General features: G+C 37.3%; 1 protein-coding gene across 4 annotated transcripts in view; it reads right to left on the minus strand.

The window, feature by feature from the left end:
- Positions 1-13648: 13648 nt before the first annotated feature.
- SLC44A5 (solute carrier family 44 member 5) overlaps positions 13649-25368 on the minus strand; it is a 521479-nt gene continuing 509759 nt past the window's right edge. For all 4 annotated transcript variants that reach the window (XM_049875594.1, XM_049875596.1, XM_049875592.1 and 1 more), the window contains 4 exons: positions 25123-25193; positions 24913-25001; positions 21708-21792; positions 13649-15307 (listed from right to left, as the gene is read on the minus strand). In XM_049875594.1, the coding sequence (XP_049731551.1) occupies positions 15201-15307; positions 21708-21792; positions 24913-25001; positions 25123-25193 (352 nt within the window). In that variant the 3' untranslated portion in view covers positions 13649-15200. The remainder of the gene's footprint in view (positions 15308-21707; positions 21793-24912; positions 25002-25122; positions 25194-25368) is intronic.

Here is a 25368-nt window from a genome sequence, read left to right on the forward strand (position 1 = left end):
GCAGACAGCTGACTTTGCAGCACCTCAAAGGAGTTTCTATTATGGACTGAAGGCCCCTTGTTTACTCACAAGGTGTTCTCTTAAGAATTAAGCCTCATGGATACATCCACTGCCCATGCGAGGAGGAAGATCCTCAGGCCCTAGAATCAGAAAGTGTCATAAAGTCATTACAGCTTGTTGATAAGGTCAAGCAAAGACTAGTTAGTAACTCTGCCTCTCCTGAGAAATTACGTTGTTAAAAATGCGAAGTATGTGATTCCCGAACACTTCTTTCTGAGAATTAGAGAATTTTAGAATTCGAAGGTATTTTGGAGATTGCCAAGTCCATTCTCTCACTTAAGTATGGAAACTGAGGCACATGATCACACAGGGGCTCAGTGGCAGAGCCCTTAAAGTTAGGTCTTCTGAGTCCAGGGCTAAGTGGGAGGAAGAAAACCGTAATTGATTAAGCCTCTGAGATGTGTCAGAGACCGTTTGGTGCTTTGCATGTCTCATCACTCTGAATTTTCCCAGTATTACCCCAAATCGAAGAGGCAGGTTTCACTCCAATTTTATAGATGAGAAACCTGAGTCTCAGAGAGGTGGAGTAACTTGTCTAAGAGATACAGCTGGTATATGGACAGTGCATCATGCGCCCGCATCCTTTATCAAGTGAGGCTTTACCTAGTGGCCAACATTAAGGAGCATTGCCCGCTGGTGGTATGAGAGAGAGAAAAAGGAAACAATTCTTACCCATAAGTGATAAGGGATATCTTTATTCTACCTCTTGGGCCACTCATTCCTTCTCTCTGTTCTTGTCCCTACATCTTATTGCTCAGTCATTGTGGACTTGACACCAAGATGTTTCCCATTCTCTTGCCTCCTGCCTTACATCCTCTCTGAGATGGCACCCATTGGTGGGGCTTCCACTATTCCCCTACCTCACAAACTTGTCAAGCTTTACTTCAGGCCCAAATCTATCTCCCCAGCCCATCAACAATTGCCTGCTATGTGTGCTCTGACAGTACACAAACTCAATGTTCAAAAACCAAGATTATTCTCTCTCCCTTTTGAAACTTCCATTTTCTCTCTAATATCATATTTCTCCATTCTTTCTTCAATATTCTATACCTACCTTCAACATTTTTCCAAAGACAACTCAAGTCCTACTTCTTCCATGAAGTCTTCCCCCATTTTGTTCACTTACTAAAGAAGCATTTAATGAACACCTATTGTATGATAAGCCCTAGATAGATCGAAAACAAGATAGACAAAGTCCATGTCCTCGTGGAGCTCTTGTGGGGGATGTAGACAATAACCAAGTACTTGTAATGACTGTTTTGAAGGAAAAGCATTAAAAAAACAAAAAACATCGAGTTGATTCCAACTCATAGAGACCCTATAACAGAGTAGAACTGCCCCATAGGGTTTCCAAGGAGTGGCTGGTGGATTCAAACTGCTCACCTTTTGGTTAACAGCTGAGCTCTTAACCACTGTGCCACAGGGCTCCCAAAGGAAAAGCATAGGACAGACAATTTAAAAAAGAAAGAGCCGCTTAAATCTTCCATGTTGCCTCCTGTCCACAAAGTGTTTAGTAACTATCAGGTTGAATAGCAAATCTGAGGAACGAGCTGGTGGCAGAATCTATTAGCATATATTTACATCTGGGTACTGAGAATGCCATTGCCAGTATTCCAGAGTCTTTGCTGACTGAGACCCTTCTTGGTTGTCATTATTTGCTGTCAAGTCAGCTCCCACTCGTGTACAACAGAATGAAATGTTGCTGGGTCCTGTGCCATCTTCATAATGGTTGGTATGTTTAAGTCCACTGTTGTGGCTATTGTGTCAGTCCATCTCATTCAGGATTTCCCTCATTTTTGCCTCACCCTGATAATCAAGTGTCGGTCCCAGTTGGGAAGAGATCTTGGTGAAGTTCTGCATGGAGGTTGGCCCAGCTTGCATCAGGCAGCTTTTCTTTGGAGCTGACTGGGTGGTACTGGCAGGAATCCCAACTCCCTAAAGCTTGAATGAGATACACATGGCACACTTTAATGTGAATTCAGCTAAAAGCTGGCTGGGGAATAAATGACAGCCAAATAGCTCACCCTGCCTTAGTTTTGAATCTTCCCTTTGAAGATTGCATCAGTAGAGTTCTTTCCTCCAATATCACCATGTTATAAACCTTAATGGGGTATTCAGTGGTTTGGGGTTATATAGCAGAGAGTAACGGGAAACATTTTAGATCACCTTTTATTTCTGTTCTTAATATTAAAGTGATTTTGGTATCTGACTAAACTTCCTATAAAAGATGGAAAATGATTGTTTTCAGTATTTCTGAGATCTCCACATAGATGAGATGTACTCGTGTACTCTACTGTATGTTGGTCACACACACCACACTGCCCTCTTAACAACACACATGTGTACGTCTTGGACACGCATAGGCACACACATGGCAGACATAATGCTCTGAGGCAATCAATGTTCATCAAGAGCCTGCCCTACTTGTGATTTATTTTCTGCTTTTGAGCCCCATTTGAGAATGACTATTTTTATTCTCATAATAGCCCACACTTGGTAAAACCAATTCATGAGCAATTTAAATGCCCAAGGCTAACATATGCCAAAACAACAACGAAGACAAACAATTGTGTGGGGAGCAAACCAAAATCATTTAAATAAGAAATTTTTAATGGCAGCAAAAATGTAACAACTTTTTCAAAAAAGGTGAAATTAAAAAATTCAAGAAATAATTTAAAGTAATAAATTAGGAAAACATAATTTAAAATAATAGATTAGAAATGTTAGTTATTAACATTTGGTATATTTTGAACTATATTTTTTGCTCCTTTATCTTAATAATGTACTTTTTATGTGAGCTGGGAAACATATTTTGTGCTCAGATATCCTCTACCTCTTACTATCATGTAGGTGTTAAATTGTCATTGCTGCGAGGTGCCATTGAGTTGGTTCTGACTCACAGTGACCCTGTAGGACAGAGTAGAACTGGCCCATAGAGTTCCCAAGGAGCATCTGGTGGATTAGAACTGCTAATATCTTTTGGTTAGCAGTTGTAGCTCTTAACCACTATATGACCAGGGTTTCCGATGTTAAATTAGTCCTCTAAAAATACCCTATACTCCAAGCAAGCCGTATGAAAAAGGACATAATTGTACATTCCCTAAAATCTTCTACTAATTTGATTTTTCTTACCTTTTTCTCCCCAAAACACACTGATATTTTGGGTTTTATCTAATAGATAGCAAAATGATTTGCCTATTCATCTGTTTAATGGTGAGTTGAAATAAACAGTATAGTTTTTTTTTTTTTTTTTTTAAATGACATGGCATAACATGATTTCTAGTCAGTACTTTTCTTCTATCTCTTTCATGGCCACCAAAAGCTAATTTAGGACCTACCAAAAAAAAAAAAAGGAGTACTTGCTTTTTAGTATGGTTCATCTCTGCTGATTTTATTTAAAATTGGTGAGGTCATCTATGAGTTATCTAAGTTCAGCTATGAGGCCTGAAAGAAATAGTCAATCCTGAAGTTAGGCCTGAAGCCTGCAGTTTGGGAGAAAGAAGGAACTTCCTAGAAGTTTGGATCAGAAAAATCCATCAGGGCTTCCTGCCAAGCAACACAACGCAGGGAGGCAGAATACAAGAAGTCTTTCCATTGCTCTACACAAACTCATGGAGCAGGGTCTTCAGAGAAAACCCACCATTGGAGATATAAAATGCAAATCTACAGCCGTAATTTTGAAGGCTATAATTGTCCAGTTATACAACATTAAATTTAAATGTTATTCAGTTTTAAGCATTACTTAGAGAACAAGGAAAGATTAAAGAGTTGTAGCAATGCCTCCAACTTGCCAACTTCACGAACCTGGTTTAATGCTGGCATTTGGAATAAAACAGGAAGGTAATTGTGTGACAGCCTGAGTCAGAAGAGATGAAATTTCAGTGACATCCCTCTTAGCTACTCAAAAGGAGGTCTGATATCTGTCACTAGTGACCCAACAATTCATGCTATGTTAAAGGAATCTCATGTGGGATTGTGAATGAAGCTTCAGGGAGGAACTGAAGGTCATTCACACTCTGGGGACATTTGCTCTGACCTGGTACAAGGGTAGTGGTAGGAGAAGGCTCCCACTGCTGATATATCCTTCATTACTAACTTCTTTCTGTCCACTGGGAAAGAAGTACAAGGTGAAGCAAAATCACCAAGGTGCTGAGAGTCCTTAGTCAGGAGAACACCATTAATGGCTACCAGGCATTGAGGGTATCTATGGACCAGGCCCTCATATGATCTTCTTAGCAGCACTGTGAAGAGTTAGCTTCAGTTTTCAGCCAAGAAAGCCTCTGAAGAGTTAGACAGCTTGTCAACAGTCACATAGAAATGAAGTGACCTTGGGAGTGACCTTAGGTTTGAAGCTCAGTTTGTCTGTTTCTATAGCTCATCCTGCAACCACTAAGCTCTACTGCTGGGCCCTGCCCTTTGCCTTTTCTGATGCCCCAGTGTTGTTCAGGACCTCGCCTTGTGAACATGCCACTCCATAGCACAGACCAGGCTGCCAGTTAAAGTCTTCATTTTCATTATCTGTTTCTTCCCCCATCTCCATTTATTTCCAAAAATTGTATCAGAGCTCCAATTTCTTACAGGTGAGGGAAAATGGTGGATTGGTTTCAGCAGAGCATCCAAACTAAGATAGGCTAGGAAGGACACGGTGGTCTACTTCTGAAAAAATTGGCCAGTGAAAAACTTATGAATAGTAGCGGAACATTGTCTGATATAGTGCTGAAAGATGAGCCCCTCAGGTTGGAAAGCACTCAAAATACGAATGGGGAGGAGCTACTTCCTCAAAGTAGAGTTGACCTTAATCATGTGGATGGAGTAAAGCTTTTGGGGCCTTCATTTGCTGATGTGGTATGACTCAAAATGAGAAGAAACAGCTGCAAACATCCATTAATAATCACAAAGTAAAATGTAAGAAGTATGAATCTAAAAAAATTGGAATTTATAAAAATGAGATGGAAAGCACAAAGATCGATATCCTAGGTCTTGTTGTTGTTTGGTGCTGTCATGTCGGTTCTGACTCATAGCTACCCTATATACCATAGAACGAAACATTGCCCAGTCCTGCACCATGTTCACAATTGTTACGCTTGAGCCCACTGTTGAAGCCACTGTGTCAATCCATTTTGTTAAGGGTCTTCCTCTTTTCTGCTGACCCAGTACTTTATTAAGCATGATGTCCTTCTCCAGGAACTGATCCCTCCTGGCAACATGTCCAAAGTATGTAAGACTCAGCCTCACCATCCTGGCTTCTAAGGAGCATTCTGGTTATATTACTTCAAAGACAGATTTGTTCATTCTTTTGGCAGTCCATGGTATATTCATTATTTTCCACCAACACCGCAATTCAAAGGCGTCAATTCTTCTTACCATCTTCTTTATTCATTGTTCAGCTTTTGCATGCATATGAAAAAAATATGAGGCAATTGAAAATACCATGGCTTGGGTCAGGCACACCTTAGTCTTCAAGGTGACGTCTTTGCTTTTCAACACTTTAAAGAGGTCTCTTGCAGCAGATTTGCCCAATGTAATGCATCCTTTGATTTCTTTAATGCTGCTTCCATGGGGTTCATTGTGGATCAAGTAAAATGAAATCCTTGACAATTTCAGTCTTTTCTCCATTTATCATGATGTTGCTTATTGGTCCAGTTGTGAGGACTTTTGTTTTCTTTATGTTGAAATGTAATCCACCCTGAAGGCTATGGTCTTTGATCTTCATCAGTAAGTGCTTGAAGTCCTCTTCACTTTCAGCAAGCGAGGTTGTGTCATCTGCATAACACAGGTTGTTAATGAGTCTTCCTCCAATCCTGATGCCCCATTCTTCTTCATATAGTCCAGCTTCTCGGTTTATTTGCTCAGCATACAGATTGAATAGGTATGGTCAAAGAATACAACCCTGGCACGTACCTTTCCTGACTTTAAACCAATCAGTATCCCTTTGTTCTGTCCAAACAACTGCCTCTCGATCCATGTAAAGATTCCTCATGAGCATAATGAAGTGTTCTGGAATTCCCATTCTTCGCAGTGTTATCCATAGTTTGTTATGATCCACACAGTCGAATGCCTTTGCATAATCAATAAGACACAGGTAAATTTCTTTGTGGTATTCTTTGCTTTTAGCCAGAATCCATCTGATGCCAGCAATGATATCCCTGGTTCCATGATCTCTTCTGAACCTGGCCTGAATTTCTGGCAATTCCCTGTCGATATACTGCTGCAGCCGCTTTTGAATGATCTTCAGCAAAATTTTGCTTGCGTGTGATATTAATGGTATTGTTCAATAATTTCTGCATTTGGTTGGATCAGTTTTCTTGGGAATAGGCATAAATATGGATCTCTTCCAGTTGGTTGGCCAGGTAGCTATCTTCCAAATTTCATGGCATAGACAAGTGAGCACTTCCAGAGCTGCATCTGTTTGTTGAAGCATCTCAATTGATATTCTGTCAATTCCTGGAGACTTGTTTTTTGCCAGTGCCTTCAGTGCAGCTTGGACTTCTTCCTTCAGTACCATCAGTTCCTGATCGTATGCCAGCTCTTGAAATGGTTGAATGTTGACCAATTCTTTTTGATATAATGACTCTGTGTATTCTTTCCATCTTCTTTTGATGCTTCCTGCATTGCTTAATATTTTCCCCATAGAATCCTTCGCTATTGCAACTGGAGGATTGAATTTTTTCTTCAGTTCTTTCAACTTGAGAAACACCGAGCATGTTCTTCCCCTTTGGTTTTCTATCTCCAGCTCTTTGCACATGTCATTATAATACTTTGTCTTCTCAAGCTGCCCTTCGAAATCTTTTGTTTAGCTTTTTTACTTTGTCGTTTCTTCCTTTTGCTTTAGCTGCTCAATGTTCAAGAGCAATTTCCAGAGTCTCTTCTGACATCCATTTTGGTCTTTTCTTTGTTTCCTGTTCTTTTTAATGACCCCTTGTTTTCTTCATGTATGATGTCCTTGATGTCATTCTACAACTCCTTTGGTCTTTGATCATTAGTGTTCAACACATCAAATCTATTCTTGAGATGGTCTCTAAATTCAGGTGGGATATACTCAAGGTCATACTTTGGCTCTCATGGAGTTGTTCTAATTTTCTTCAATTTCACCTTGAGCTTGCACAAAGCAATCAATGATCTGTTCCAGAGTCAGCCCCTGTCCTTGTTCTGACTGATGATATGAGCTTTTCCATTGTCTCTTTCCACAGATGTAGTTGTTGGTCTTGCAAAATTCTGTCATGGCATCTCCAGCATTGTTTCTATCACCAAGGCCGTGTTTTCCAACTGGTGATCCTTCTTTGTTTCCAACTTTTGCATTCCAATCACCAGTAATTGTCAATGCATCCTGATTTCATGTTCAATCAATTTCAGACTGTAGGAGCTGGTAAAAATATTCAATTTCTTCATCTTTGGCCTTAGCGGTTGGTATGTAAATTTGAATAATAGTCGTATTAACTGGTCTTCTTTGTAGCGTATGGATATTATCCTATCACTGACAGTGTTGTACTTCAGCATAGATCTTGAACCGTTCTTTTTGATGATGAATGCGATGCCATTCCTCTTCAAGTTGCCATTCCAGCATAGTAGCTAATATGATTGTCTGATTCAAAATGGCCAATACCAGTCCATTTCAGCTCACTAATGCCTAGGATATTGATGTGTATGAATTCCATTTCATTTTTGACAATTTCTAATTTTCCTATAGTCATGCTTTGTATATTCCACATTCTGATTATTAGTTGGTGTTTGCAGGTGTTTCTTCTCATTTTGAGTCGTTCTGCATCAGCAATGAAGGTCCCAAAAGCTTAACTCCATCCATGTAATCAAGGTTGACTCTACTTTGAGGAAAGCTGGTCTTCCTCAGTCATCTTTTGAGTGCCTTCTAAGCTGGGGGCTCATCTTCCAGTACTGCATCAGACAATGTTCTGCTGCTATTCATAAAATTTTCACTGGCTAATTCCCCCCAGAAGTAGACTGCTGGGTCCTTCTTCCTAGTCTGTCTTAGTCTGGAAGATCAGCTGAAAACTGTCTGCCATGTGTGAGTCTGCTGGTATCTGAATATCAGTGGCATAGCTTCTAGCATCACAGCAACATGCAAGCCCTCACAGTATGACAAACTGACAGACATGTGGGGGATCCTAGGTTTTAGTGAGCTGAAATGGACTGGTATTGGCTATTTCAAATCAGACAATCATATATATGACCCACTATGCCAGAATGACAAATTGAAGAGGAGTGTCTTTGCATTCATTGTCGAAAAATATTTCAGATCTGTGCTGTCAGTGATAGGATAATATTCACAAGGAAGACCAATTAATACAACTATTGTTCAAATGTTCCCACCAACCACTAATGCCAAAGATGAAGAAATTGAATATTTTTTACCAACTTCTACACTCTGAAATTAATCAAACATGCAATCAAGATGCATTGACAATTACTGGTGATTGGCATATGAAAGTTGGAAACAAAGAAGGAGGATCAGTAGTTGGAAAATATGGCCTTGGTGATCGGAATGACACAGATCACATGACAGAATTTTTCAAGTCCAACGACTTATTCATTGCAAATTCCTTTTTTCAGCAATGTAAATGGCTACTATAGACATGGACCTTGTTGGATGGAATATACAGGAATCAAATCAACTACATCTATAGAAAGAGACGATGGAGAAAGTATCATCAGTCAGGATAAGGCCAGAGGCCAAGTGTGGAACAGATCATCAATTCCTCATGTGCACGTTCAAGCTGAAGCTGAAGAAAATTAAAAGTCCACAAGAGCCAAAGTATGACCTTGAGTATATCACAACTAAATTTAGAAACTATATCAAGAATAGATTTGATGCATTGAACAATAATGACCAAAGACCAGATGTGTCATGAAAGAGATCAAGGTCATTATACATGAAGAAAGCAAACGGTCATTAAAAAGACAGGAAAGAAATAAAAGACCAAGAGGGATGTCAGAAGAGACTCTGAAACTTGCTCTTGAATATACAGTAGCAAAAGCAAATGGAAGAAGTGATAAAGTAAAAAAGCTGAACCAAAGATTTCAAAGAACAGCTTGAGAAGGCAGTGTAAAGTATTATAACAAAAAGTGCGAAGTCCTGGAGTTAGAATACCAAAATGGAAGAACATGCTTGGCATTTTCCATTTTGAAAGAACTGAAGAAAAATTTTAAGGTTCGAGTTTCAATACCGAAGGATTCTATGGGCAAAGTATTGAATGACACAGGAAGCATTAAAAGAAAATTGAAGGAATACACAGAGTCACTGTACCAACAGGAATTGGTTGATGCTCGGTCATTTCAGGAGGTAGCATATGATCAAAAACTGATGGTACTGAAAGAAGAAGTCCAAGCTGCTGGAAGGCATTGGCAAAAATCGAGGCTTCAGGAATTGATGGAATACCAACTGAGATGTTTCAACAAATGGATGCAACACTGGAAGTGCTCACTCTTCTGTGCCAAGAAATTTGGAAGACAGCTACCTGGCCAACCAACTGGAAGACAGCCATATTTGTATCTATTCCAAAGAAAGGTGATCCAACAGAATGCAGACAGTATTATTAATACCACATACAAGTAAAATTTTGCTGAAGATCATTAAAAAAAATAGTTATGGCAATACTTCGACAGGGAACTGCCAGAAATTCAAGCCAGATTCCAAAGAGGACGTGGAGCCAGGGATATCATTGCTGATGTCAGACGGATCCTGACTGAAAGCAGAGAATACCAGAAAGATGTTTACCTGTGTTTTATTAACCATGCAAAGGCATTTGACTATGTGGATCATAACGAATTATGGATAACATCGGAACAAATGGGAATCCCAGAACCCTTAATTGTGCTCATGAGGAACCTGTACATAGACCAAGAGGCAGTTGTTCAAACAGAGCAAGGGGATATTGTGTGGTTCAAAATCAGGAAAGGTGTGCATCAGGGTTGTGTCCTTTCACCATAGTTATTCAATTTGTGTGCTGAGCAAATAATCTGAGAAAGTGGACTATATGAAGAAGAATGTGGCATTTGGATTGGTGGAAGACTCATTAACAACCTGTGATATGCAGGTGACACAACCTTGCTTACTGAAAGCAAAGAAGACTTGAACCACTTACTGATGAAGAATAAAGCCTACAGCCTTCAGTATGGATTACACTTCAACATAAAGAAAACAAAAGTCCTCACAACTGAATCAATAAGCAATATCATGATAATAGAGAAAATGTTGATGTTGTCAAGGATTTTACTTGGATCCATAATCAACATCGATGGAAGCAGCAGTTAAGAAATCAAATCATGTATTGCATTGGGCAAATCTGTTGCAAAAGACATTTTTAAAGTTTCCAAAAGCAAAGATATCACTTTGAGGACTAAGGTGTGCCTGAACCAAGCCATGACATATTCTATCACCTCATATACATGTGAGAGCTGGACAATGAATATAACTCAAAAACAGTAGCAGCAATACATCCACAGGAAACTGCCAGAAATTCCAGCTGGATTCAGAAGAGGGCATGGAAAGAGGGATATCATTGCTATGTGAAATGAGTCTTGTCTGAAAGCAGAGAATACCAGAAAGATGTTTACCTTGTTTTATTGACCGAAGAAATATCGATGCCTTTGAATTATGGTGTTGACAAAGAATACTGAATATACCATGAACTGCCAGAAGAACAAACACGTTTGTCTTGGAAGAAGCACAGACAGAATGCTTGTTAGAAGCAAGAATGGTGAGATTTTTGTCTCATGTACTTTGGATACGTTATCAGGGGTGATTGGTCCCTGGAGAAGGACATCATGCTTGGTAAAGCGGAAGGTCAGTGAAAAAAAGACCCTCATGGAAACGGATTGACATAGTCGCTGCAACAATGGGTTTAAACGTAGCAATGATTGTGCAAATGGCACAGGACCAGGCAATGCTTCATTCTATGCTATGAGTCTGAACCGAATCAATGTCACCTAACAACAAGGGAAAATGGAATCAAGGGAGAGATCAAGATGTAGTGAAAGAAGTGAGAGAAAGTCTGAAAGGGAATCCATCTTGGAGTTGAGTGGGAGAGAGAGAGAGAAAGGAAACACAACAAAACATCACCTCATGATGACAGCAAAACTTTGTATAACGTTGAGAGCACTGCTAAAAGATGCAGATTTTTTTAATCCCTTAATCAAAAATCATGGTGGGACATCATTTCTTTTTATATGGGCTAAATGCATCTTTTTGATTAGTTTTATTGTAACATATTTGGCCTCAATGTTGTTTACCAGAAGACTGAAAAATATTTTCACTTGTTTAATGACTGGTTTCTGATTTGCTATTGAGTTTCCTTTTCCATAGATTTACGAAGTGCATTCAGAAGCTATCCCACTTTCTATATTTTTTTTTCTCTTCAATTGCACTAGAGATTTCTTCATATATCCTTAGGCTCCTCTCTTTGGACACCAACGTGTCATTCCTGATATCTTGCCTTCATCTTTTTCCTTTCTGTGCACCACAGGCACAGGCAGGAGAACACATTCATCTGGCTGGAAGAGTGTGGCAATTCCAAGGTTAATCTAACGATGAATCAAGCCCTGGCTCCACTTTATATGCAGAACTGTAGCATCTTTCTCATTTGATAAGGCTCTTGTTAACAGATCATGTTATTTAACTGCAAAGGATCAGAAGATAAGGAGGCATCATGTTTTTTGAACCAGTGATGGAAAAGCATTTTACTTCAATTCATAAAATCATTTCCTCCACTTATTTAAGTTATTCTAATTCACACAGAAGATATACAGAATTGGAAAAAAAAATTAAGGAGTTAAAAAAAAAGAACCTGGTGACTTCAAGTAGTAAAATTGAGTTGATTGCTTTTAAATGTATCACATAAAGCCCCCATTCTTCCTAGCACAGAAACTGTTAGAGATGACATTGCCAGATTCCATACTGTTTTGGCTACCTTTCATTCCAAGCAATAGGAAAGTGGTAAATAGGGGAGGGGATGATTCAATTTAGCCTGAAGAATTTTAAGAGAGTCCATGACTATGACATCATCCTGATGTCCAAGGCTTGTATAAGGTGGTACTCAATATTCACAAATGAACATTGAAATCATATTTGTTTTAATGGGGGTTGGCTTTGTTTTCTGGTTGATGATAGATTCACTAAGGACCAGAAATAACTAGGTCCTCAGAGAAAAGTCGTCAATACTCATTTTAGTCCCAAGACTGAAAACACAGTATATGGAAAGTGACTCTGGAGAAGTAATTTATTCCTGTTATATAGGTAAGACATTTCTCTTCATTAATGATTTATTGAATCGTATTTTTGTAATCAAATAGCTACACTTTGAAAACAAACATTTGCAAACATCTAAAGATAACATTTGCAAGAAACTGGAAAAAATGTTAAGGCACCATTTCATACATCGTGGTCTGCAATAATGATTTTACTTCAATTTTGTCCCCATATCTTATGCCAACAAAGACTGATTTATAAAGCATGTTTCCCAGTCCAGAACCAGATAATATTGGAGATAATTACTATGCCTGGTTAGAGTTTAAGAGCAATTTCCTGAGACACCACTTGTAAAAGCGAAAGAACATACGTTGGAATGAGTGCTGGTCAGCTATATACTAAAGGAAAAATAAGGAATTGTTGCACAGAGCCAGTTTTCCAATATCAGTTTAAACAATAACAGCATTATCCAGGACGATCCGGCAGAACTTTTTAGTACTGTGATTTTACTATATGGATGCATAACCTCTTTTTAAGCGTTATAGACATATAGAAAAATCATGTCAATCATAGTTCAATTTCATACAATTGATAAAAATGATTAGTGTTTTATCATACACAAGGAGTTATTAAAATTTTAAGCAGATTTTGTATTTCTTTTATTGTTATTTTAAATAAGAGAATCATTAGGTATATTGACAAGCATCTTAGACTTAGAACATTTTAAAAGGACACTGAACTGTAAGAACAGTGCTTTAAGTTTTCTTTGACAGAAACCCATTAAATTTTAGAGAAAAATTAATTTGAAGATTGTACATATAATTCAATTTAAAAATAGACTCATACATTTGTTAAGGAATAGTTGAACCTAAGAAAAATTTTACTTTAGAATAAACCAGTGATAGGTAAATCAGTCAGTCATGCTTTGGAAAACTACTATTAATGAGTGTCCATGTTTTTTAGGTTCTCTAAATTATCTCCACATTTAAAATGATGAGAGTTGCTTCTGACAAATTTTGGCAAACCAAATGAGGGATTGAGCAATATTTTGGCAAATGGAGACAAAGACCAACTGACTCCTTTAGGTCATTATGTGGGCCATTAGCCTTGACTTATGTACTTTGCATATGTTATCAGTTTTAGTTATTTGATTTGACAATGCACAGCTAGAGAGAAATGGAAAAGCTTTTTTAAAAGCAGAAATCTAGATGTTAGGTAAAAACACCTAGATATCTGGTGCAGAGAAGAGAGTGTCATAGCATTCTGGGTTAAAAAAAAAAAAAAAGCTTTTCTCCTTTTCTAGTTTAAAGAAACAAAAAGGCAGACTTTTTTTTTTTTTGTATCTAAATCTTTATTAGAAGAAAAGACAAATAGGCTTAAAACAATGAGTAACAACAAATTTCATTAAATATTAAACATTTTTATTATCAAAGATATTTAGACAATATGTTCCTAATATTTCTGCACAGCAGAAGCACACTGATTATAGAGCTCAGACTGTCATGTGCTCAGGTGAGTTTATTTTTGGCATGGAAGAATATCTAGAGTCACATTTAAACACAAATGTGATAATAGATAAACTGATAATAACTTACTGCTGATTCTCAAAGCTTTCATGGATTATCATGATGTGACGGACATCCCTTAGCATGGATGCTTTAAGGGTCCTTTCTGTAACACTGAGTGACAAATTGAATTCATTTTGTTTAAAGTTAGTAGTACTAGTAAAATTATTTAAAATGGAGTTAGAAATTATTTTCTTGTCCATATTAGCACAATAAAAATAAAGAACATATTATAAGTAAACATATTATTTCATATCAAAAAGTTAGAAAATGAAATGACATATATAAAATACGCTTTGATGACAATAAACAATCATTTAAAATGGAGCTATTCAGCACATGACATTTGTGAGCACCCTGTCTAGGGGTAAAGATTCCCTTTGTAATTCCTCAAAGTTTCCCTTTCCAATCTGTGTAAAACACTGAGAAATGCAATCTTATACCTATCGTATTTTCAAAGATTTACTTTAGAAAAAATTATATTTTTAAAACTTTTCTCTTTTAGTAAAACAATCAAACAAACAAACCCAGCAAGTATCCTTTCAGGTTTTTGTTTGTTTCTTTGTTTTGTTTCTCTTGCAGACAGTACACATTCATCAATGTCCACTAGGTGCAAGGAAAATTGTTTATATCACATAATGTACTCTGTATGACAAATGGTTTCCAACAAGTGAGCTAAGAATGAAAGCAAATGCAAGAAGACTTGTTTCAACCACCAAACATTGTAGGTTTATTATTTTTTTTAAGCGATGTTTGTAAACTTGCCCACGAAAGCTGGGTAATATTAAACAGCCAGTAAGGCACTTTGTCAGAGAGGACTAAGATAGGAAAGGCTGGATGGTTGGCAATTTGTTTAATAGGAAACATTCTATACTTAAGATAGCAAAATCTGTAGACAGGTGGGTTTTCTTTTGTTTTAACCTACTTATTATTGAACAGGAATAGGGAAAGCTTTAAAATTTATTTCACTTTGTTTACCAATTTTCCCTGCAGAAGAAATCCTTTAGTTGTAATTTTAAAAAATACATTAGGAGTTATCCATTTAAGTAATGGGTTATTTTTTCTATCCAGTGTTGAAAAGCGTATTAACATATTCATGAGTATTTTGAAAACATCCAAGCCATTCTTTTTAAAAATGAATTACAAAACAAAAGATCTTAGTATAAAAATGTTCCATGTTATTAACAATTCCCTTGCGACTTCTGATGGCTTCACATATTACAGTATCAGCTTTGGTATAAAACATGCAAAGAAAAGCCAACAAGGTCATGAAAACAGGGTGGGTAAATACAAAGCACTTATGACAGGAGTGTTGCACCAAGAGGCCAGGTGAGAAAAGGTAACACACCACTGTAGGATGACCAGAGTTTGCACATCTACCGCTTCTCAGTTTGTAAATTTTGCTTGTTCAAAATCTTCAGCAGAGATTGACTCATGTGAAAGGGTCTTGCGGTAGAGCCATCATTTCTTTCTAAATCTTCCACTAGGAGGAAGAATGGCACAGAATAAATATCAAAGCAAAACTGTAAGAGAAGTACCATCGCCATCTGCTGCACACTTGCTTAACAGCAGTTCAAAACAAAATTTTTTTTTAAATAGCATAGTTTGGCATCAACATTATTGTAAACATAGATTATGAGAAAACAGTCAGCCCTTGTCATTATGTCAGTAAGATATTATCTCATTCTGCGTACTGGGTCAGATTCTGCCAATATTGCATGGCTCTCAGTTCCATGACTGGGGAAATAACTTCAGCAAATTTAATTACGGAAAGAAAAAAAATTAATCAGGAATTTTAAAAATTACCTCCCAATTCCTAAAAGGTACCATGTTCTCACTTTGTTTTGAATTGACTATATTTGTTAAAAATGACTTTTGTCTTCCCATTATCAATTTAGATAGTACAACTTTAAAAAAGGTTTGTAAATTTTAGGGTATTTCAAATCCTTCAGCTGCAAGTTTTGAGAAATATTGCTGTTTCTTTTTTTTACAGTTATTAGTTTAATTGCTTTTTAAGAAAATGGCTTCGAAATTTCTCAAAAAATGATGCTTATTTTTACTGTATGTTTCAGTTATACAAAGAAGTACATGATATCTGTGTACCTGTCTAGGGTAAAGATTTCCTCTGTAATTCCTCAGAGTTCCCCTTTCCAATCTGTGTCAGACACTGAGAAATGCAGTCTTATACCTACCGTATTTTCAAAGATTTACTTTAGAAAACGTTTCATTTTTAAACTTCTCCCTTTCAGTAAAACAAATCCAGCAAGTATCCTTTCTTTTCCTTGAGTATAGTACACATTCATGAATGTTCACTAAGTGCAAGGGAAATTGTTTATAGTTAATGGAGAGTATCTTTCTGACTAGAAATGAGCCCACGATGTAGTTAACACTTCCATATTCAGAATTCTTCCTTTAAGTGCTTCAGGTAATTAAGAAATATTTAACAAATGAAGTTTTTTTATCCTACGATTTCCTACCTAAGAGTTATAGCCCTAAAACATAGCCAAGTTTGGAATGTCCTTCAATAGTTCAGTAAATAATTTTGCTCTAGAGAATCTTCTGGTCTTATCATCAGAAATAATGTTAAACATTTAATACACAGCCCTCATCCAGTACCAAGAGTCTCTTAAGATATAGAAGTTATTGTTAGATGTCTCTAAATTAATCTTCTTTGCCTTCCTCAAAGGCAAACTCTTAGAATCAGCCAAGAATGGAAGGAAAAAATAGGCAACTAGTCTCTCACATGTTGATTTATATTTTATTCAAGTGATTTTCCAAGTTTTATGTACATCAGAATCAACTAGAGAACTTAATGCTAATTCACATGCTGGCCCACATCCCAACTCAGCATACCAGAATCTTCTGGGTGGGGCACGGGCATCTATATTTATAACAAGTTCTCAGAATGATTCTGATACATTAAAAAAAAAAAAAAATTGAGACCCATTGCTTTATTTCACTATTATGAACTTTTTGTCTACTCCTGAAGGGGACTTATTCCTCATAATTTTTTCAATGCTTAAGGTAGAGTTCACCATTCCATTCGATCTTTGTGGCCCCTGCATTATTGAATAATAAAATAATTATAATAGTAATAAAAACTTTGGGAGAGAAGTGATCATTCTTCCCTGCATTTTATGCTTCAAGGAGAGTGAGAGTGAAGAAGGCCCTTTGCCAAGATGTGGAGCCAAGTGATACTTTCTGACTACAGTAGTCTCAAGAAAGTAAGCTAAGAGCAAGTTGGCGGCCATTTTAAGGACCAGTATTTTGAAAATCTTTTCCATTCATTGGCTTGTAGCTTACCGGTGTCTTGCTATTAAGCTGTGTCGCAGTGAGTCTAAATCTAGGTTCCCACACTTCAGGGTGATTAAATGCATTAGTATTTATGTTAATTTGTAACACAATGATACATTTCTGACTCTCATCTTGGATACATGGATCATATTCAGATCAACATGTCTCTGTCAGTACATAAATAATCCTTACACACAGAAGTGATTAGTGTAAAAGCCAGAAGGATGCTAATTGGTTCAGTGCCCCTTTTGGGGTGCCCTTTTTTTACTCTGTTAGCCATATCATATGCATTGCACACAGGGGATGGATAGGCAGGGTATGTGAGTGTCTGACTCATGCTTTGCTCTGCCATGCAAAAGACTCAGGCTGGCTGCCGGAAACCAGCTTGTTACTCTGCTCAGCAGGGGTGGAGTATGGCAGTAGCTTTCCTCCCTAAGTCCTTGAGGGAGAGATTTCCTAACCCCTAGTACGCCCCTTGTAAAGGTACCAGACGAGGTACCTAATCCTAATGGACGGCCAATACTGTATTTCCTTCGGGTAAATACAAAAGTGTCTTATCCTTCCTCTTACCTTTCTGAAAGCTGAGCCAAAATTAAACCTTTTAGAAAACAAAGCCAAACAATCTCTTTAATCTAGAAATACAGGTACGTTCATGAAATGTTATAATCACTCTCCAGAAACAAATTCACACTGATTTTCTATGTAGATGAATAGGAAATTTGGGTTAGAGACAAAAGGTTTGAACTATATGGCAATTTCAGTTTTGTTCAGAATATTTTACTAATTTGCTCTGTAAGCTTTCACCTAAAGCACAACAACAACAACAACAAAAAAGAATATTTTCACTGTGGCCAGAGGTTCATATTATTAGAAATAACATTCCCAACTCAGGTTCAGCTTCACTATAAATATAACTTCACTAAAAAAGAATGGGCTATAAGGTTCCACAGTAATTTTGCCCATTAACGCTGCTGTGGAACCTGTCTAACATTAACACCTACATGTTTGTTATGGACTGGACTTACTAAAATATACTTCCTAGGGAACCATCAAAACAGGTTTCATCACAGTTTAGAGAGTTGTCCACCAGCTTGAACAGTACAGATATAACCATAGCACCATATTTACAAATTTAGTACCGTATGCTGGTTAACTATAAATCAATCTTTTTATGGCTAATTGATTATACATGAATAGTGCTTTCAAAAATTGCCTGAATATCCTTTACAAATACACACTTATAAAAGAAAGGCTATCAAAGTGCTGCCACGGGAAGCAAACACTGAGTTATAAAAGTTATTAAAAGATTTCTGACTAAAGATTTAAAAAAAAATGACATATACACTTTGCTCTTCAGCTGAGACCATAGTCTATAAAGGATCCTACTTCACAGAGGCTACGTCATCAAATGTCCCACTCGTCAGACAGTACCAGCTGCTATTTAGAAATAAGCACAGAAATTTCATGTTACCCCAAAGCACCATTTTTCAAATTGCAACTGGCTTAGTTTGCAAAACTTCTACTTAAAAGTGAGTGGCACTGTTTGGAGCTTTTCTACTTTTTCTGCTCCCGGGGAACTAGTTGTTTCTTGATCAAAATTCCGTGCAGGCTAGGGGATATGAAGTAGGGTTTTTCTGTAGATCCATCATTTCTCTCCAGATCTTCACCTGTATATGCAGCAGCCAAAGCAGGCAAAAGCAGCAAGCAGCAGCAGAACAATTACAGGCATTTTAATACATTGGAGAGTCGAACAGGGAAAAATCAGAGAGATCATTGTTAGAAAGTCAAGTATAAGACAAATTAGTGCAGTTAAGTTGCTGACGCTGGGCAAGGTAAGAAGTCTCAATCTCTGCCAGGAAGCACTGAAACTTCCTAAATCCCACCCACTCCAAAGGAGGTTTATACTGAGAGTTTAAAGATCAATAAGATCGTTCACGTCCTTTCAAAAGCGTTACTTTTAAATTATGTGACTGTTCTGTTTAGAAACGTATCAACTGCTACACCCTCTGGGATGAGGCTGACTAAAGAATGATAAATGTAGACTAATAATTGAATTTCTGAGTTGAAAATCATCGTTAATGGTTATCCGCACCCTAATGTTACAGATGAAGAAACTGGGGCCCGGAGAAGTAAAATGACTCTCCTGAAGTCGAAGGCTTTGGAGCAAGCAGTTCTCCTCCTTCAACGGTAATGCATCCTGTCCCAAATCCTTGGAGTGTGCCTCAAATTATATTTCAAAGCTAATACCCGTAGGTTTTCTGACTTCTGTAGAAATATTTTTCTTCTATTATTCCTTAATATTTATATGTGAATTTAATTTTGTGCTTTGTTTAGGCTGATATTAACACAAACATGTGTTCACTGAGCACACACCTGTTGAGTGGTTGAAGGAAAGCACCAGAATTATGCTGAAAGCAAGGGGAGGCAAGGAGAAGTTTGCACAGAATTAAAAGTTTCCTGTAGATACATACATATAGTTCACAGCAGATAATATGTATTAATAAATGTTTAAATGCAAATTGATTATTTTGAGCGGTAGATTAAAAACAATTATATGTAATTTGTTGCCTTTATTTATTATGATATACATAAATAATAATAGTATATGAAGACCATGTAGGATAATCCTAGATTCACAGGATAAATCTATTTTTCATCACACATTTTAGGGAATGGTTGGCTTACTGGTTTAGTAGATTTTTGTATTAGACCTCACAGTGACCTTCCTCACATACAAAATGAACATGGAACATTTTTCTTCTTTTGTCCTTAATCTTATTTCTATATCCAAAATTATTATCAGCCTGGAAGTATTGGTAGGCAGCCTAGTCTGGACACATTAATAATCATCCACAACTAACATTCTTCACATCCAGGGACCAGTATGCTCAGTGCCTTGTAAACAAATTAAAAAGATTCTCTATCTTTATAAAAGGAGTATTTAAAAATCACCAGTATTTTTACAAATACGAGTTTTCTGGCAGCCAAGATAATATATAGTAGGATATATAAGATGTTGTTCATAGTAAGAGTTGGGGAGAGACTAGAAATCCAACATGGTTTCCTCTGATCTTTATTATAAAAAACAAGAGTCCCTGAAAGGAAAGGACTCATGTTCAATACACAATGTGTTGGGTAAAGCTAAAATTACACCTGATTTTCAATGAAGTTGGCAATTGATTAACAAAGATGGGTGGAAAACATTTCTTTCTGCCCACGTTAAAATCCGCTGGTGACTGAAACACAATTTGCCACGGCTTCCCAAGACTAGAAACTGGACATTTCCTCTGATACATCTTGTGAGTGAAATATCTTCAGTTACCAGAATCGGAAAGGGCTGATCAGTAGGATCTGCTAGGATTGCTCCCATGATTAGCGCTAGAAATGAGAAGGATATGTTGCGTGTTTGAGAGCCCTGTCTCTTCTACCCCATACCTGAGCTGTAGTTTTTTCGTGTGGTATTTTGCAGATGGTTTTTCCTAAGAAATTATTAAGGCACAAGGAAAAGATTATACAATCCAGTGTTATTTACAGACAGTCAGAGGAAGAACTAACTAGTGAACTCAGTTCTCCCGATTTCTTTGTCCAGTTATTAAAAATTGATTTTTAAAATGGTCAGAAAGAAAAAAACAAAACAAGGTCAGGCTATTTTCTAACAGATTTTGACTTGAATATATCCCCATTCTGTTATCTTCTCTCCTCACTTCAGCGTGAAGTTGGTGCTGAGGGTTACTCTAAAAATTAAACTGAGTTTATAATAAGTGGATCACTCAATAATGCCTTGTCATAGAAAAAGTTTTCTCTGCTTCTCTTAAGAGTAATGTGCCCAAGGAATAATCTTTGGGTGCTCAGTTGTAGGGCTAACAAGTTCTGTTCTTCCACCTGCTGACCCTACCTTCTCTAAGTTCACCAAGGGGAGGGCTAGATCAAGCTCATGATCAGCATTAGCTTCTCCAGGACTTTTAAGATGAGGTACTAAAATAAAACATATCCATTCTGTGTACATGAAGTACACATACATCGTAGGGGCACAGCGTATAAGTTAGTGAGGAAGTGCTTAAAAAGTATCATAACTCTAAGAATCAGAATTGACCCAGCCACCACTTAGACCTGATCTTCTCTGAATCCTATCCACTTGTCACTGAGTTACATAATGTGGTTCCACCCTATGTGCCTTTAAAACCATGGCCATTTGGCTTTATCAGAATCTGTAAAGGCTTTCCTCAGGAAAGCTAGTTCCCAAGGACCAGTTATGTCCTCAGTTCTGTTAACAAAGCACAACAGAAGCCTGTTATTAATATAAAGTTTAAAATATTAAGAAATGAAAAAATAATTTCATGCTAGTACCATGCCATGAAGCCCAAGATTCGTTTCATAGTTGACTCTCCTGAGCTTTTCAACCCCCATTCTCTCAGCTGTTAAAGTTTAAAGAGCATCTACTAAGCAGTATCTTCTTACACACAAACACTGTTTTGCAGTTGCAGCCAGGTCATAGCAAATCCACAAGCCAGCTAAGGACATGAGTTTTAACCTTTTCATTCTTTCAGTTATACCACTAAGGGCTAGGGGAACACACACTGAATACTTACAGAAACAAATGAAAATTGTATCAACACACATTGCATAGACACTGAAGAACCCATGTGCAATTAGGAAAGATCCAAAAATAACAGTCTGTAAATGGGCAAAGAAGAAAACAAATGTCATTGACTTCGTCCAGAAGAACAACAATGCAGCTTTAAATACAAGTCATGATGAAAAGACTTCGAAGTACTTTGGGGTGTAGGAAAAGATTTCAATAAAGAGACCAAAAAAAAAAAAAAAATTCAATGATAATAATTTTGCTTGCTTTTGTGCTGAGATTTAGGTGGTGCAAATGGTGCTCAGCTAACCAAAAGGCTGGAGTCTTGAGTTCACCCAGAGGCATCTCAGAAGAAGGGCCTAGTGAACTACTTCCAAAAAATCATATGATGCTGAAAAGGTTTCAGTGGGGCTTCCAGGCTAATATGGATTAGGAAGAAAGGCCTGGTGATCTACTTCTGAAAATCAGCCAACAAAACCCCATGGATCATAACCATTCAAATGGCAACGGATCATGGCAATGGCACAAGACTAGGCAAAGTTTTGCTCCATTGCGCACGGGGTCTTCATGAGTTGGAGGCCAACTAGACAGCAGCTAACAACAATAACAGATTACCTGCCAATTTTTTCTTACTGCCATTCCCAAAGCCTACCAAAAATATCCCAGATTTAGGATCCTGCAGATTCTATTCACTGAGGCAGTAAAGCATAGGAATTAAGAGCACAGAATACCTAGCTTTGAATTACAACCCAGGAACTCACCTGACAAGTTGCTTAACCTCTCTGTGTTTCTTGTATAAAATTGGGAGGCCAGGGGGAGATGTCATAATAATATTTATAACATGAATTAACTGAGTTAATATATTGTAATGGATACTGTGCGGCTCTGCTCGGTTCCCCCAATCCCCTGTCCCAGCTGTTGGGAATATAGGCTGCTGATGACTCTGCTATCTCCCTCACTGGGAATTGCCTGGACCGTAGGGAATTTCCTCACCCAAGGTTACGCCTCTATCCATGGGGCAGACCATAGCCAACGACTGCCTGATGCAAGGATACAAAGCCCCAGGCCTTTTGCCAGAGCATTCTGTAGCTATGTCTGAAGAGGCCTCCATTATAACTGCATTGTGGGTCAGCTTCTTCCTCTGCTTAGTCCTGCCATTCTCACTTTCTTACAAGTATATCCTGAGAGAACTAGAAAACCTTCTGCAAGCAATGATGTCTGCATGTCTCAGAGGTTTTTTTCAGGAAACCCAATCTTGCCACAGAGTAAGATCTAATAATGTTAGGTATCACTCTTATTTCTCATAAAAGCAATGGTTGATAGTCTAAATGTCACTTTATAAGTTTCATAAACCTCAAATTTAGGAGTACATTTTATACATATAATTATATATAGTTACCATCATGGATTGAATTATGTCCCCCCCAAAATCTGTGTATCAGCTTGGTTAGGCCATGTGTGTTGTCCTCCATTTTGTGATTGTAATTTTATGTTAAGAGGATTAGGGTGGGATTGTAATACCACCCTTACTCAGGTCACCTTCTCATCTGAGGTAAAGAGAATTTCCCTGGGGTGTGGCCTGCACCACTCTTTATCTTTCAAGAGTTCAAAGGGAAACAAGCAGAGAGTTGGGGACCTCATACCATCAAGAAAGCAGCACCAGGAGCAGAGCGTGTCCTTTGGACCTGGGGTCCCTGCACCTAAGAAGCTCCTTGACCATGGGAACATTGAGGACAAGGACCTTCTTCCAGAGCCAACAGAGAGAGAAAGCCTTCCCCTAAAGTCGACATGCCTTAAATTTGGACTTTTAGCCTACTTTACCATGAGGAAATAATTTTTTTTGTTAAAGCCATCCACTTGTGGTATTTCTGTTATGGCAGCACTAGATCACTAAGAGAGTTACATATATAATTTTTACATATTTAATTATATAGCTAATAATTAAACACCAATTAAAGAAAAGTTGTAACTTAAATTCTGGGAGTATTTCTACTATTTTATGTGATTGGAGGGAGTAGATACATCCTATTGCAACTTGAAGGTTTATATGTGAACAATTACATGAATGGAAATTTCCATTTAGCACCAGTTCCTATAAGATGCATCTGTATCAGGAAGGGTCTCATCTACTGGATATTTGTTCCATTTCCAAAAGACAAAGGGCAGAGAGAGTCATTCTGGAAATTTTTCTTGGAGAAGAGAGGATATGTGTTTAGAAACTGAAGTTATACAACTGGACAGAAATGAAGCATTTAAAATGCAGGCAGGTGAACTATACGGAGTGTGAACAACTCATTGTGAACCTGAAATCTCCCTGAACTTTAGAAACATGCTTTCTGGCTCTGCATCTGACAAGACTTAAAATCCAGGCAATGCAAACTGGGCTGAGTCAGGACTCACCTCACTTTTTCAACCTAAGAAATAGAAGGAACAAGCAGGCCAGATTGTTCTGAATCAAGTTTAGTCGTCTTGAATCAAGATCACATGGAAAAGAACTCATGTATATATCTCACTTGATGTCAAAACTCTGTGGGCACAATTTTATCAAGGCAGTAAAAATCAGTGGTAGGAGTGTCACTAATTGTGACCATTAGGTTGACCAATAAATCAGTCACAGTAGTGAGTTCAGTCACCATGTGCCTGCAGACTAAGAATGACCCCAAATAAAGATCCTATTCTTTTACATACTTAGAGAGTAGTCATCTCTTCAACAACAACAACAAAAAGTTCAATGATGATCAAGTTGTAGAACAAAGTAACACTTAAGGATATGCCAAAAAGAAAGTTGCAATGACAAATAAAAAAGGAAAACAAAAATTAACTAGGAAAAACAAGGTATTTTAAAACAAAGAATTCTGTGTTATCTATAAAGTATCAACCTTTAAAGTCCTCCCACCTACCAAAGTCAACTCACTCTCAGTTATATCCTGTAATGTAACCCAGTCACAAAATGGAATTTTGGAGTGTACATGTTTTGTCACTTAGAAATGTTTATACCAGCTTGACCAGAAAATCCTGCCTAGATTATCTCACAAAAGAAAAATTTGATATGCTTAGAAAAAACCCCATCTTTTTAAAAACTGTATTTAAAACTACTTATGGGAGTACTCCTTACAGCCATTCATTCTCTGTTAAATTCCTTTTAGTTTTGTTTTTTTTTTTTATTTTGCTATCTCTGATAAATCATAGAGTCAACAATATCCAGTTCTTACCAGCATAGGTACCCAGTAATAATTTAAAGATGTTGGCCCTTTCAAAATCATTGGAATTCTTTGTGTGAAGAGTAAGAAGGCCAGGATACCTACATTAAAAAGGCAGAACATGTATGTTATGCATTTGCAAAGGAAGATAGCTCTTTGAGTAAAGCAATTTTTCTAAGAATCTATTAGGATTTTTATTATTTTCATTGTATTATTACTTACCTATACTCCCAGCAACTAGAATTTTCCCCAGCATTAGCACAAATTCTGTAACTTTATCCATAACTGCAACTCTGTGTATCAGAAAAAAAGAAAGAATAATTTTGTGTTTAAAATACATTTGTTATGTGAAATTTATTGAAGTAATAATTAATGAGTTCATTTTGATGTACCTTTGCTGAAATTTTATTTGTCAATGGTTAAATGAAAGAAATGAAGGTAAAACCCAGGGATGAAATTCTGACTCAT

The sequence above is a fragment of the Elephas maximus genome, chromosome 3 (genome assembly GCF_024166365.1).
Source record: "Elephas maximus indicus isolate mEleMax1 chromosome 3, mEleMax1 primary haplotype, whole genome shotgun sequence".
NCBI classification, from domain to species: Eukaryota; Metazoa; Chordata; class Mammalia; order Proboscidea; family Elephantidae; genus Elephas; species Elephas maximus.